The sequence below is a fragment of the Morus notabilis genome, unplaced genomic scaffold (assembly GCF_000414095.1).
Source record: "Morus notabilis unplaced genomic scaffold, ASM41409v2 Scaffold442, whole genome shotgun sequence".
Lineage (NCBI taxonomy): Eukaryota > Viridiplantae > Streptophyta > Magnoliopsida > Rosales > Moraceae > Morus > Morus notabilis.
The window spans coordinates 60,564-76,429 of record NW_010358595.1 but is presented as its reverse complement, the minus strand read 5'-3'; the positions used below and the strand labels follow the sequence as shown (position 1 = coordinate 76,429).

At 34.4% G+C, this 15,866-nt stretch overlaps 1 protein-coding gene across 1 annotated transcript; it reads right to left on the bottom strand.

Moving 5' to 3' along the window:
* Positions 1-4,950: 4,950 nt before the first annotated feature.
* On the bottom strand, positions 4,951-5,610 carry LOC112090563. Its single transcript, XM_024162147.1, has one exon. The coding sequence runs from the start codon at positions 5,608-5,610 to the stop codon at positions 4,951-4,953; it is 660 nt and encodes a 219-aa protein (XP_024017915.1).
* Between the last annotated feature and the right edge of the window lie 10,256 nt (positions 5,611-15,866).

The window sequence follows — 15,866 nt, the reverse complement described above, 5'->3', positions numbered from 1 at the left end:
GAGCGCTCTTACTAATCCAAGTACCGAATCAACACTTAAGAGAATTATTTATCTACTTCTTTCTCAAGAAGGAATGGATTCCATCTCGTATAATAACATTCCCAGCTACCTATTTCATTATGTCTCCAAAATACAAGGAATAGGATTCAGGGTCTCAGAATCCGTACCGAGTAAATCAAAAGACATAAATCCATAAATAGGAGTTTGTTAAGAACTCAGGATTAAGATCATCCTATATATGACCATCGGTAGACTCAATCAGAATTTCTATGCTTAACGAAAATTATTAGAAATTCATATTGTGTCTGTGTCCTTGTTCCACATAATCTTATTATACGAAATACACTCATTCAATATCTCTCCATATTAACAGTGCGGAAACACCGTTCCATTCTAAATGGGAATGACATGTATTAACAATGTTTTAATTAAAGATTCTGAACTTTAATTAAATTCATCATGAACAATGTTTTTGATTATTATCCATAAATACTATCCTCTCGTATATAACACTTATATACTATGTTTAAGGTTACATAAATAATCACGGAATTTTCATTTGATATTCATAAATATATGCACATAAAATGATGAATAAACTCTTTTATTAATTAAATAATAAATATCCTATTACATCTCATGCTTCTAGGACACTATTCCCAACATTAGTGTCTCGTCCCCATAGGATATCCATAATCGACTTCAGGTCAAGTTCCGTTTTACCTTTCTGATTACATTTATCTTATGTTCCATTGTCACACCATCAGAAAACCACTGTTCATACCATTACAAATAGTAAACCATTAGATAACACAAAGTAGTGTAATAACCGAGTGCTCGTATTTTCCAATCCACAGATAATGCATAAGAGGATATAATTGACTATTTGTAGGAGTTATAGATTCCAATATCTATGAATAACGAATCGATGCATACACGAGTCATACCCCCAATGTACCGGTAAGCGTACCTTTACATAATGTCAGGATGTCTCCCTTTGGTACATCAAAAGATACAAGTCAAGCATACGGGTTCCTTATCCATCTCAGGATTAAGATGACAACATATAATTCGACAAAAGTGAATTATTTTATTCAAACAGAATTATTAATTAAAACAATTCAACTTTGGTCCGACCCAATATAGATTTCACCATTATAAACTATATCAATGTCTCTACCCATGAGGTCCCACCTCCGACAACCAAGACAAGCCATCTCCGTTAGGAAGTAGACAACATAATAATCTTAACATGAATAAAGCGTCCAACTTTATTCCCTCGATTGTGGATTGTATGATTTAGACTATCATTTTTAGATTCTTGTCTTAAGCATGTTCTACACATTAAATGCATGACCTAAAGATTTAGAATGACAGTCTCAGACTTTCAGTTTGCTTATTATACATTCAACTAATATGAACATAAAGAGGACGATACATAAATATATGAAATAAATAAATCTTTATTAATAGACAAAATGTCTCATAGAATATCGTTACATTTATTCCTAATGACATAAATGCTAACAATCTCCCACTTGCACTTAAGTTAGTAAGTGTGACATGCTACACATCCCCATAGCCTCAACATGCTTCTCGAAGGCCTTAGCCGGCAGGGCCTTCGTGAATGGGTCAGCCATATTGTCCCCCGACGCGATCTTGCATATTTCCACATGCCCTTCTTCAAAAAATCTCCTTATCACATGATACTTCTTGTCGATGTGCTTACTCATTTTTTGATATCTTGGTTCTTTGGTGTTAGCTATTGCCGTACTGTTATCACAGTACAGTTTCAATGGCTTATCCACACCATGAACTACTTCAAGATCCATCAGAAATTTACGGAGCCACACTGCTTCTTTTGAAGCATCACTAGCTGCCACATACTCGGCTTCCATCATTGAGTCAGAAGTGCAAGTTTGCTTGGCACTCCTCCAAACGATAGAACCACCTCCCAAAGTAAAGACAGAACTCGAAGTCGATTTCTTAGAATCCAAATAGGATTGAAAATCTGAATCTGTATATCCTAGAGGTGTCAAATCCTCCCCGAAATATACCAGCATATAATTTCTAGTCCTCCGAAGATAGTTGAATATATGTTTAACCGCTACCCAGTGGTTAGGTCATGGATTCGACTGATATCGACTGACAATCCCGACCGCATGGCAAATGTCCGGTCGAGTACAAAGCATTGCATACTTGAGGCTCCCAACCGCCAAAGTATAAGGTACCTTTGCCATGTATTCTCTTTCTTCAGATGTCTTGGGACAATCATTGTTCGAAAGAGTAATTCCAAACCTAGATGGTTGCCCACCTTTCTTGAAATTCTGCATTGCATACTTCTCGAGAATTTTATCTATGTATGAAGCCTGAGAGAGAGCTATCATTTTGTTCTTTCGATCTCTTAAGATCTGAATACCCAGAACATAATTAGCTTCTCCTAAGTCCTTCATGTCAAACTGTTTGGTAAGTCAAATTTTGACTGATGACAAAGCCCCTACATCATTGCCAATGAGTAGAATGTCATCAACATATAACAGTAGAAAAACCACTTTCCCATCTTGAATATGCTTATAAACGTACATCCATATTCTGTTGGAATCCAAAAGTCTTGACCACTTGGTCAAATCTTTTGTTCTAAGAACAGGAAGCTTGCTTTAATCTATAAGTGGATTTCAGCAACTTGCAAGCTTTCTCCTCTTGACCCTTAGCCCTGAAGCCTTTTGGTTGTACCATATAGATACTTTCCTCAAGATGGCCGTTCAAGAATGCCGTCTTGACATCCATTTGCCAGATCTCGTAGTCGAGAGTAGCTGCAATGGATAAGATAATGCGGATGGACTTCAGCATGGCTACAGGCGAAAAGGTATCCTCGTAGTTGATTCCCTCCTTTTGCATGTATCCCTTAGCTACCAGTCTAGCCTTATAGGTTTTGACATTTCCTTCTACATTTCTCTTTCTCTTATAGACCCATTTACACCCAATGGGCTTAATCCCATCAGGAAGATCTACAAGTTCCCAAACTTGATTAAAATCCATAGATTTCATCTCAGTTTTCATGGATTATGTCTAGAGGTTTGCATCAACATCCTCCATAGCTTCTTTGTAAGTATAAGGATCTCTATCATGTTCTAAAGATTCTGCCAAAAAGGTTTCCTCATTAGCCATGAATCTCTCAGGTTCATGTCTGATCCTCTCACTATGTCGAAGCCCCTTAGGTTGTTGTTAGGTTTCCTTTTCTACTCTGATTCGATCGGTTTCCAAAAGAACTGTCGGTATGACCACGTCATTTGACATTTCTTTAAGCACCACTTTGCTACGAGGCTTAAAGTCGTCCATGTAACTTTCCTCAAGGAATGTTGCATTCGTTGAAACCACGACCTTATTTTCTTTGGGGTTATAGAAATAACCTCCTTTCGTCCCTCTCGGATAACCTACAAAAATGCACACTTCTGAACGTGCTTCCAACTCATTCGCTTCCTTGTCCATGACATGTTCAGGACATCCCCATATGCGAATATGGTTTAAGGATGTCTTCCTACCCGTCCATAACTCGTGAGGAGTTTTAGGAACCGACTTTATTGACACATTGTTCAGAAGATAACCTGCAGTTTGTAAGGCATGTCCCCAGAAAGATATATGCAATGTCGAATAACTCATCATGGACCGTACCATGTCCAATAAGGTCCTATTTCTTCTCTCAGCTCAGCTACACCAGTCTACTGTGGAGTGCCAGGTGTAGTCAAATGGGATAGAATCCCATTCTCTAATAAGTATCTAGGGAACTCATCAGAGAGGTATTCTCAACCTCGATCGGATCAAAGTGCCTTTATGGGTTTACCTAATTGCTTTTCCACTTCAGCCTGAAACTCCCTGAATTTCTTAAAAGTTTCACTTTTGTGGTGCATCAGGTACACATAACTATATCTTGAGTAACCGTCGATAAAAGTGATGTAATACTCATACCCTCCTCTTGTCTTGATGTTCATGGGACCACAAACATCACTATACACAAGTTCAAGAACATCTTCAGCCGTATTACCCTTAGACCCAAATGGTCTTTTGGTCATTTTTCCCTCCAAACAAGACTCACATTGGGGTAAGGACCCAACCTTTAAAGAACTTAAAGGCCCATCATTTACCAACCTGTGTATCCTGTCAAGGCTAATGTGACCAAGTCACAAATACCAAAGATATGTCTTATTAGAGTGAGAAGTTTTAAGCCTTTTAGAGTTATTAATAACTTCAATGTTTAGCAATAAGTCCATCTTAGGTTTGATAAAATATAGATTATTTTGCATCCATCCATCATAGATAAAAGACTTATTTTTACGAATCACAACTTTATTATTAAAAGAAACTGAATAAGAATCCTTAAATAAACAAGCAACAGAAATAAGATTCCTATTAAGTGAGGAACATAAAAATAGTCTCGCAAAAATAAACTCCTATAACTATCAAAATAAAGATGGACGTCTCCTACTACTTCAGCCAACACTAGAGTTCCATCGTCCATCCTTAATGTGAAGCTCTCATTTAGAAGACTTCTCATTTGCTTAAACCCCTACAGAGAAACACACACATGATTAGTTGCTCCAGAATCTATGACCCAGTTGTCACTGGATTCCTCAAACAGACATGCTTCCATAATCAAAAGATCACACTCACCTCTTTTGCTTTTAGAGACTAGGTAGTCTTTGCAATTCTTCTTCATGTGCCCCACCTTCCCGCAATGAAAGCACTTGAGCTTATTCGGGTTCTTCTTCTTCTTCTTGTTCTTGCCCTTGTTTGGCGGAACTGAATAACTCTCCTTCTTAGCTCCTTGCTTCTTCTTTCCATTCCCTGGAGAAGGTTGGGAGGAAGATGCCTTAGCCAACTTGGCCTCCACAATAGTTGACCCCTTGATCATCCGCTCAAACTTTTAGAGTTCTTACATCAACTCTGTCAGGGTTATATTATAGAGGGTTTGGAGGAAGATGCCTCAGCAAAGTTGGCCTCCACAATTGTCGATCCCTTGATCATCCGCTCAAACTTTTGGAGTTCTTGCATTAACTCTGTCAGGGTTATATTCTGTCTAGCGCTCAAATTGAACGTTGCCCTAAACGGAATATACTCCTTCGACAAAGTCTCAAAGATCATGGTCAATTGAGACTCAGCATCGATGTCGGCCCCATTGGTCTGAGCGTCAGCCAAATAGCCCATCACCTTCAGCATATATTTCTTTATGGAAAACCCAGCCTTATGTTTGCAATTAATGAGGTTACTTAGGGCTTCCCGACGTTTTTCAGCAGCTTGGCCGCCGAACATGTCCTCAAGATTATCCATAATCTGACGAGTAGTTATGTAATCTTCATGTTGTGCTTGTAGCACAATGGACATGCTCGCCATCATATAACAACGAGCCATATCGTCTGAGTCCTTCCAACGTTGATACGCTACGAAAACCTCATTAGGAGCATCAACAAGTGGCTCCGGAGGACAAGGTGTATTCAGTACGAAATTCAGTTTTTCAAAGGTTAGGACGATCTTTAGGTTCCTTTTCCAATCGGTAAAATTCTCGTCAGTTAAAGTGTGTTTATTAAGTATCGATGATAATGTGCTAGCATACATTTTGATCTACAATAAACATTCATATATCTAGTATAAGCAAACTTACATAAATATTTAGTAATCAAACATATATACATATTATAATGCAACCAATATGTTTGTGTGTCAAAACCTTGAAAAAATCACAACCTCACAACGATAATTCCTAACTCAAAATTTTTGTAAGCCTCATAGGGGAGATCATGCAAAATTTAATTGGAAACAGGGATTCCCTCTGATCAATATATACCATCCGGATCAATCTCTGTCCAATACATATTGATAATCATTTTCTTTGGCCATTAATTTAATTAACAGAGCTCCTAGGGGAGATTAATAATTAAATTAATCTTGAGTGTATAACCATCGTTTTAACTATTTGATCCATATTTTATAATTGTCACCTAGGGGTGTACAATCATAAAATATGTTCAAATAAATTATCCTCTCGGAGATCCACACCGATACATAATGAGTCCCTTCCTAGGGGTCGGTATCACCATGTGTTACTTGCGGACCAACGATGAAGGCAATGGGTATTTTCTTCAAAAACCCTCACCCACTCAATCTTTTTTTGAAAATAAGGTTTTATGTTAAAAATATGCATGAACAATTTTAATGAGCAACACTCCTTATTCTACATGACATGTTATCACATATATAGCAAATCATATTATATGCAATCATACAAAGCAATTAAGCTAGGCAACAAGCATAATAATAATAACCGTAATATTATGGTTCCAACCTAGAGAAAAGAAAAAAATAAAGATTACTAAGAATAATCAAAACATATATCGATCCTTCATCTTGCATCTTCCCGGTTGTCCTTGAATTCTTCATCACGATCAAATTCTTGTTATCATAAAATTATTTTTCATGTTTTCTTGAAAAAATCTAAAAAAACTACAAAATCGTGCACTGCCACGTTAGGTACGGTCGACCGGTGACAGAGCAGTTATACTCAACCGGTCAACCGCCTTTCACTAACTTGCTGACCGGAGAGGTCGACCGATGTCTGTGTGATAGTAACCTAGATTTTCTGAATTTTCTAAACTTTTGACAATTTCAAAAAATTGTCACCAAAATCCGAAAAAACAGAAATCAAAGCAGTTTTTTAAATTATTCAAAAAACACAAAACAATTTTATAAACCAAGAAAAATTAGATACCTTTACATCCTTTATCTCCAAGATCCATCTTCAAGATCCTTCTTCAAGGTCCATCTTCAAGATCCATGATAAATCTCCTCCAAGAATTTTACATGAAAATTCCTATACCATTTCCGGTTTACAAAATTTCCACTAAAGAGAATAAATAAACCCTAACGGCGATGATAGGCCGTATATCTAATTACATTGCAAAGAATAAATTCTGATACAACCATTCTACACTTTAAGGAACAATAACCGGTAAAAATTAAATAATAAAAAAACATTGATAATTTATAAATAATAATCAATAATAATTATTTAATTATCCATTCACCATATATTCATGATAACAAAAAATATAGAAACCCTAGAGTGCCATCTCTCTAAAATATCAATTCAAGTATAAAGGAGATATTTTTAGATCACAATCTATGTACATAGCATAATCATGAACAAATAACCATTAAGCTCTGATACCAATTGTTGGAAAATACGGCATCAAGTACGCAGCGGAATTTTAAAAATTTAAATCAATGCCAAAGCCAATCAAGAACATGTTCATGATGCTATATAACATAAATACTAAAGATCTAAATCATACCTTTTGAGATTTAGGAAACTGCACATCTGACAGATCAAAGCGTTCCAAACAGCAACCGGAAGAGCCTAAACCAATTGGTCTTCTTTGCTATTCTCGTTTCCACGATCGGAGTGCGGGTGGGCATACGTCATTCAATCTCCTCTTGGTATTCTTGAACTCCTTCCAACCACAAGAGAGCCAAACGAAAAATTGTTCTTGAGAATTAAACAATTTTTTCTCTCAGGAATCTTTTGTCAATAGCCTCCAAAAGGTCTCTCAAGTGATCTAATGTAATGTGACTTACTGGGCTATATATAGTGTTTAGAAAGTCATACTTCTGTAACAATTAGGTTTCTCAAAGTTTATCTCGCATACAGAGTTGGTTTCGCCAAGTCAGCACGCGTTACAACCGGTCGACCGGTGACAGAGACGTTATAACTCACCAGTCGACATGTCCTTCACGAATCAGTCGACCTAACCGGTCGACCTGTCTTCATGAACCGGTCTACCCGACCGGTCGACCTATCTGCACTAACGAAACTTATTTTCCTAGTTTTCCAACACGGAAAACTTGCATAGAGCCTCAATTTTTGATTCAAGCAACCCAATAGAGAAGTAGCCTAATCAAAATAGTCATATAATAGTCTTCCCATATTAAAAAAAAAAACTCTTAAAACAATAATTCAACCAATTTATCTAGAATTAATTTATCAATTAATTCACCCGATAAATCACTCATGAATTTACCAATCTCATATTAACTTTGAACCTCTTTTACAGATATAACACAAGTTATCATTATATAGGAAATACACCGTATCATTACAAGAAATTATGTGAGCTAGCAAAGGGACCCGATGGACATATATAAATCAAGCTCCTATAATCACAACGCTACTTGTAAACCAACAAGTCTGTCTCATGATTATAAAACTCTAGCGCTACTCCACTAAAAGCCTAGAGCTGCACTCTCGATTTATATAACGTATTTATAAAGCTCTGAATAGCTCTCGTCCATGACTCAATATATTAGTGTATCATCCCTATAGGATATCCATAATCGACTTCAGGTCAAGTTCCGTTTTACCTTCTTGATTACATTTATCTTATGTTACATTATCACACCATCAGAAAACCACTATTCATACCATTACAAGTAGTAGACCATTAGATAACACAGAGTAGTCTAATGGCTGAGCGCTTGTATTTTCCAATCCATAGATAATGCATAAGAGGATATCATTGACTCTTGTAGGAGCTATAGATTCCAATATCTATGAATAACAAATATACGCATACACGAGTCATACCCCTAATGTACCGGTAAGCGTGCCTTTACATAATGTCAGGATGTCTCCATTTGGTACATCAAAAGATACAAGTCAAGCATACGGGTTCATTATCCATCTCAGAATTAAGATGACAACATATAATTAGTTAAAAGTGAATTGTTTTATTCAAACAGAATTATTAATTAAAACAATTCAACTTTGGTCCAACCCAATATAGATTTCACCATTAGAAACTATACCAATGTCTCTACCCATGGGGTCCCACCTCTGACAACCAAGACAAGCCGTCTCCGTTAGGAAGTAGACAACATAATCTTAACATGAATAAAGTGCCCAACTTTATTCCCTCGATTGTGGATCGTATGATTTAGATTATCATCTTTAGATTCCTGTCTTCCGCATGTTCTACACATTACATGCATGACCTAAAGATTTAGAATGACAGTCTGAGACTTTCAGTTTGCTTATCATACATTCAACTAATATGAAGGAGGACAATACATAGATATATGAAATAAATAAATCTTTATTAATAGTCAAAATGTCTCAAAGAACATCGTTACATTTATTCCTAAGGGCATAAACGCTAACATAACTCCCTAGGACATGTTCATTGGACTAGAGCAAGTTAAAATAAGCCTAACCCCTAATTTAATTTATCACGTGGAAAACAAAGAAGACACTACGTTAGCAATTCTAGTAAAATAAGATAATCACCATGTCAGCGATCCCATGAGATGCGAATTATCATCAATTGAATTGGAGGTTATGTCCAGGAAGGAGTGAAAAGCCACTTGCTAAGAAAAGAATAAGAGATGCGGAAATGGTGGATGTGGGTAGGATGGTTACACCCACAACCGACGGTTACATCCATAAGGGATGGTTACTCGTGGGGAGAGACTCTATAAACATGAGAAGAGGAAGCAGAGAAGGGGGTTCGAATCCTCGCTCTCGGAGAAGACTTCTTTACGTTTTTTCCTTACTTTGAATGTTGAGAGAGCATGTAAGAGAGAGTTTGAGGATGTAATCTCATAGATTCAATGAAAATCTTAGTAGATGTAGGTCATATTGGCTCGAACCACTCTAAATTATTGTGTCCCCTCTTTCCTTTCATCTTTATTTTGATTCGTTGATGGTATTTTCATCTTTTTGAATCGGATTTTACTCTAGGGATTCAGTTCCTCTAAGGGTGGTCATTTTTTGCCATCAACAAGTTGATCCAACAGTGGTTAACTATAAACTTTTTAATCCCTCTGACGACAGGAGCATAAAATTTATTTAACGAACTGGAATAAAATTAAAATTTTGAAATAAATTAAATATTGCTAATTTACCTTTTGTATTATGTATTCAAAGTTTATTCAAAAGCATACTTCTAAGTTTTTATCTCATAAAATTTATATCTTTATATTATATTTAATCACAAATCCATACTTTTTCTGGCTCAAAATCTCGGTTTTGACCTTAAAAATACATAAATACCCTCAAATACAAGAAACAAAAAAGAAAAAAAGAAAAATATATTAAAAAAATATTCACAAAGATGGTTTTACCCTTTCCATCTTCTTTTTTAGAGTAGTTTTTATTTTTATTTTTATTTTTCCTATTAAACCGTATTCTAGGTATTTTAAAAATTAAATTTGAGTCCTAATTAATAAAAGGTATTGATTTATGTTTTAAACATAACAAAAGACTAGATGGCATAAATATAAAGCTTATAGCTGCTAGATTTCAGCGACATACTATGTAAATATAAAGCTGAAATGGGGTTGGGATCCACTTACAATCTTGAACAAAAAACCCGCAAATATTTATTTAGTTTTTTGCTAAATGAAAGAAAAACACGTTATAGAATCTAATTTTAGGAAAGGGAATTAAATTCCTGATTTTAGATTATTGTGTTTACTTTTGTATTTGGTAATTGAATTACGTAGATTTTATCTATAAATAAGGAATTAAGTTCCTTAATAAGAGCGAACTTATATCTCACCTTCTACCTACCGAATTTAATTCCTTCCCCAAATTATCAAGAACTAACCTATTTACTAAATTTACTCTTATTTAATTCCTTCCCCAAATTATCAAGAACTAACCTATTTACCAAATTTACCCTTATTTAAGTTTTGTTATTCACTTAACAGAAGCATATTTTTGTAAGCACATTTATTTTATTCCTATTCCTTTTAATTTTTATTTTAATTTTTATGCAAGTAAATAACATAATATAAATTTATTTTCCCTTGTAACTTAATCCATAAATTAAATTAGTAAACACTTTAATGGAATTTTGGAATTCAATTACCTAGAACTTAATATCTTTTTTTCTTGAAAATTCTTAATTTCTTTTTTCTTGAAAATTATTTCCTATTACACACTCAATAATAGAAATCAGTAAAGGCAGCCCCTAGGGTTGTAGAGCGTTAACTATAGGGTGCGTTTAGAACTCGTTTCAAAATGCTTTTATTTTTTGTATGAAAATGAAAATGAAAACGTTTTCATTTTCATTTTGAAATCATTTCTAAAAATGCGTTTGGTAGTTTTATTCCGAGATTGATTTCAGTTTAAAAAAAAAAAACTGAAATTGTGTTTGGTGATTTAATTTTAAAAACATGTAATAATATTTAAAATTAAAATATCTTAAATAAATAATAATGGGCAGTCGGAGAAAACAAAAATTGTTCTCTTTTTTTTTCCTTCTTTGGAAGATAATGTAAGGTTCTGTAGGTGAACCAGAGACAGAGGAGGAAGCAAAGCTCCAGTTCCTCTTCAATGGCGTCCACTAAGCTCACTCTTCTTCTCACCACTTTCCTTTTCTCTTCTCTCCTCTTTACATTTTCACAAGGTAAAAAAAAAAAAAAAGCACTAATCTTTACCCATTCCGTTTCTTTTTGCTTCATGGGTTTGCATTAATTTTTGCAGCCAAATCCTCCAAAGACAGCGAGCCTTATGTGGGAGTGAACATCGGCACAGACGTTTCGAAACTCCTATCTCCGTCAGAAATCGTTTCGTTTCTCTAAGCGCAGAAGATAACTCATGCCCGCCTCTACGATGCCGACCCGGACATCCTCAAATCCCTGGCGAGAACCAAGATTCGGGTCATGATAAGCGTGCCCAACAACCAGCTCCTCGCGGATCTAACTGCCTCCATTGACTGCCACGTTGCAGTTTCGTACGTTACCTAGATACGATGCATATAGTCGCTCAATTTTCTTGGACATGTTTTTCGCTTTCTTTACTATTCTACCCAATATTAGCTAAATTAATCAGGAAATCATGCCCGAGACATGCATAAAATATTAAATAATAGTTTAAGAAAGATGGAAAATTTTGTGGTGGAACAGTTTTTGCAAAATGTGTAAATTTGGGCGTTTGGCCTGGTTTAGTGACTTGAAAAGAAATTTTGGGTCGAATTAAAAGAGGGAGGGTCGGTTTAGTTCAGTCTTAAATTTAAAAAGTTTAAGACGGCTCGGTATAAACTAGAATTTTATAAGGTATTTTAAATTTTTTTTAAAAAAATATGATGTTTGGGCCAACTTTAAAGAAGAGAGGGTCGGCCCAACCTAACTATAGACCCAAAAAAATTTTGAGTCAGACCCGGTCTAATAGTGGTGGGTCTCAAGTCGTTCCCTTTAGTACGGCCTAAACTTGTAGCTCTAGTTTTGCCTTATTGGTCAAAGTAATTTTATAACTGTTTGATTAAATTTTAATAGTAGCTGACAATTCGAGTTACTGTGTTGAGTTTGTGTCGTGTCATGCCCTTTAGTTGACACTATAACCCTTAACATGAATCTTGCCATTAATGATTGTGTTAGAAGACAAAACTCTTTAATTAAAGGGTTGACACATGACATGGCTAACTCGTTTACTAAATAAGTCATTATCGTGTTGTGTTAACCTGAAACATATTTACACCCTATCTACTAAAATTCATTTTTTAAGCTTAAAAAATTAAAAGAAATTAAAAAAACCAACAACTTAACAAAATAGTAAACTTAAAACAATAAAACAAAGCACTAAAACAATAAACAATAATCAGACACAAGAAAATAAGATCAATTTTTACATATCTTTATAGAATAGGTTATAAATGAGTTTAAAATATGTCATATTTGTGCCAACTTATTCATGACACGTTTAATAAACAAGTTATTACAGATTAATTTAGTGTTAAAGGGTTTGTGTCGTGTTGACCCTTTATTAACACTACAACAAATATCAATATCAGTAGCTAACTAAAAACGCTATTAAACACTACTAATAGCGTTTTGTGGAGCGTTAGGACATCGGACGCTATTAAAAGTCGTAAAAAAACATAGCGTTCTAAGAGCATTATGAAAAACACTATAAAATTAAGGTCTTATAGCGTTTAAGATAAATTATTTTCAACCTCTTACAATTATTTAACATAGCTACTGTACAGATTAATAGCTTTTTTTCCTTGTTATGTTCATACTCTTGTAGCTTTTTAAAATTATTATTAATATCCTTTTGAATTCATTCAAATAGATAGTGATTCTCAACATCTTATATCTAAATAGGAACATTCAAATTAAAACATAAAAACATTCAACGTATCAATTGTTATCAATATCTACCAAGTTAGCAATAAACGTCTACAACATTAAGTCATACAATGTCCAAAACCGTAACATTCAAAACAAGTAAAGAAAACATAGGAATAGCTAAAGATATCAAAGTATCCAAAATGTCTAGCTAAATGAAATGGTGAAGTAAATCCTTCCATCTTGACAAAATGCTTCAACAAAAAAGTCATCTCCATTGTTTAACCTGTAAGAAAGTGATCCACTATCAAAACAATAATCAAACTAAACTAAAACTTCCACCATTTAACTTATAAATAAAGCAAAGACTAGTTACACCATTCACAACTACATAGCCACATCCACATGTGTTTTGCAGTGAGTTAGAGGAAACATGGCTTCAATGATGCACTAGGCAAAAATTTAATGTCAAACTTGTAAGACAAAGAGTATCTTATATATATTGTTATGTAGATAGTTGGAGAAAGCATGAGTCTTCATTGCCTACACCCGAAGAGAAAAAAAACTTGCTATCACAATCATATAATGTTTTGGTTAAAACAAATTTGCAGCTAGTAGAGATTTTTCATACCCTTTTAAAATTTTATCAGTAGGTCATGCCACATTACTTGAAATTGCTTCTTCAATGGTACTCATCTCACTCGTTGGCCTCCACAAGAAAGCGTATGGTTTTTTTGCTACATCCACCCACACTCTAATTGCATTCGGTCCAAAAATGGTAGATCACAATCATATATATCCTCAAATAATCATGTTACCAAACTCAAACAAAAAGAAGGCAATTCACAAGCAAAGTGAAATTCAGAAAACACATACTCAAACAAAAAAGCAAGCATCTCCCAACCTTGGATATCAAAACAGAATGCAAAGAAAAGAATTGAAAGTCTTAATATCTCTTGCACAAGTCCGATAGCATAGTTAAGATTAATTGTCCTACAGGGCTAGTTAAATGGATTGGAAAGAAATACGAATGAAGATTCCAAAAAGGGAAACCAACTTCATTTATTACTTCATTGGACAGTGGGAAACAGGAAGTAACAACCTTACCTTGAACAAAAGATCATTAGCGATGTATTCCCAAGGTAATGATATAGACATTAAGTAGCACCCAGGTCAAACAAGACACTAGCTGCTAGGTATGTTTGGTAGACTATTCATAAGAGTTTGTAAATTTAGATCAAGTTTTAACACCATAAGGGCTTGATTGCACAAAAATGTATAGCCACACACTAGTGCACGCTATGCCCCATCTAGAACACTTAATCTAGGAACACATATATTACAAAAAATTTCTGAACATAAAACCATGTCTAAAACGCTAACGCCACCATATCCAAATATTCTGTCATATCCAAATAAGCACAATTGCCTTGCATAAGCCTATATGGCTTCGCAGAATGAAAGCTAAAAACAGAGCAGATTCCCAATGCAAACCATTTGAATAAGCCAATGCTACAAAAATTGTAGATCACAGTGTCATGATTCAAAAATTTCTAAATTCCCTGATTCTTACCAAAAAAAAAGAACAACAACCAAAATATAACAACGCAACAACCCACAATCTCATTTCAACACAAAATACAATCAAACAAAATTGATAAGCCAATGTAACTTTAGAAATACAAAAATGAAGTATCTACCAATCTAAACCAAAAAGTACTTCCCAAGTCCAAGGCCTGAGCACACCAAAAAACAAAACCTATATTCACATTTCAGCTAAAATGAAAATCAAATAATCACCAAAGCCAAATTGGCATCCCTTGTCTCTCTCTTTCGGCCGGGGCATAATAACGCTCATACGTCTTGAGATCTGTCACACATTAACATTGAACCCATTGCCACTGTCACAAGATGAATATGCAGATTTATGTGAATTTATTAGTGGAATCATATGAATGATTTAAATTATTCAATACTATTTGAAATGACATATGAGCTTTAATTATTTTATTGCCAGATGTCAGAAAAAGTTGTTACATCAATTAACATTTAGAATTTACATCAATTAAGAAAAAAATCATAATTTACTATCATGTGAGTTAGTATCATAAAAAATGACAATTAATAAAACCTAACATTACTCTTTATGGCAACGACTAGCTATTTTGAGCACCAAAGGGCTACTAAATTCCTTTTTGTGAAGTTAGTGTCCATGAGTCTCTATTGAATAGTTTTTGTTTTTGTTTTTGGTTTTGTTTTTGGTTTTGGTTTTCTTAAAGTAGAGGTGAGGAATTTGTCCCTCAAAAAAAAAAAGGAAAAAAAAAAAAAAAGAGGTGCGAGATTTGAACTATAAACCTAAATATTATTAGAGGTATAATTGTGAATAAACTGTGTTGTTAGACAGCAACTACTTTAAATAGTTTCAGTTATCATCTCATCTTTATGAGGCCAGAATAATTAATATCATTAGTAGTTACTATATGACTTTGACTGGTTTTACTCTTTACTTCTATGATCTATATCATCTAGCTTCCATTGCTTCGTTATAGTTCAATAACTAATTACTTATATTTTATTTTGTGTTCCTTATTTGTTTATTTATTTTGCTAATCGTGTTCCTTATTATTTATACGTAGCATCTCGAATGCAGTAATAAATTAATGTATCATGTCAAATATAGAATACTATGTTAATTAATGTGTTAATATAGTGTAATTTTTTTTTTAAATTTGACATAAACATGTACCCAA

What these genes read in the sequence shown, in the direction of transcription:
- LOC112090563 (XM_024162147.1), bottom strand. Translation starts at nt 5,610, where the DNA reads ATGTATGCTAGCACATTATCATCGATACTTAATAAACACACTTTAACT.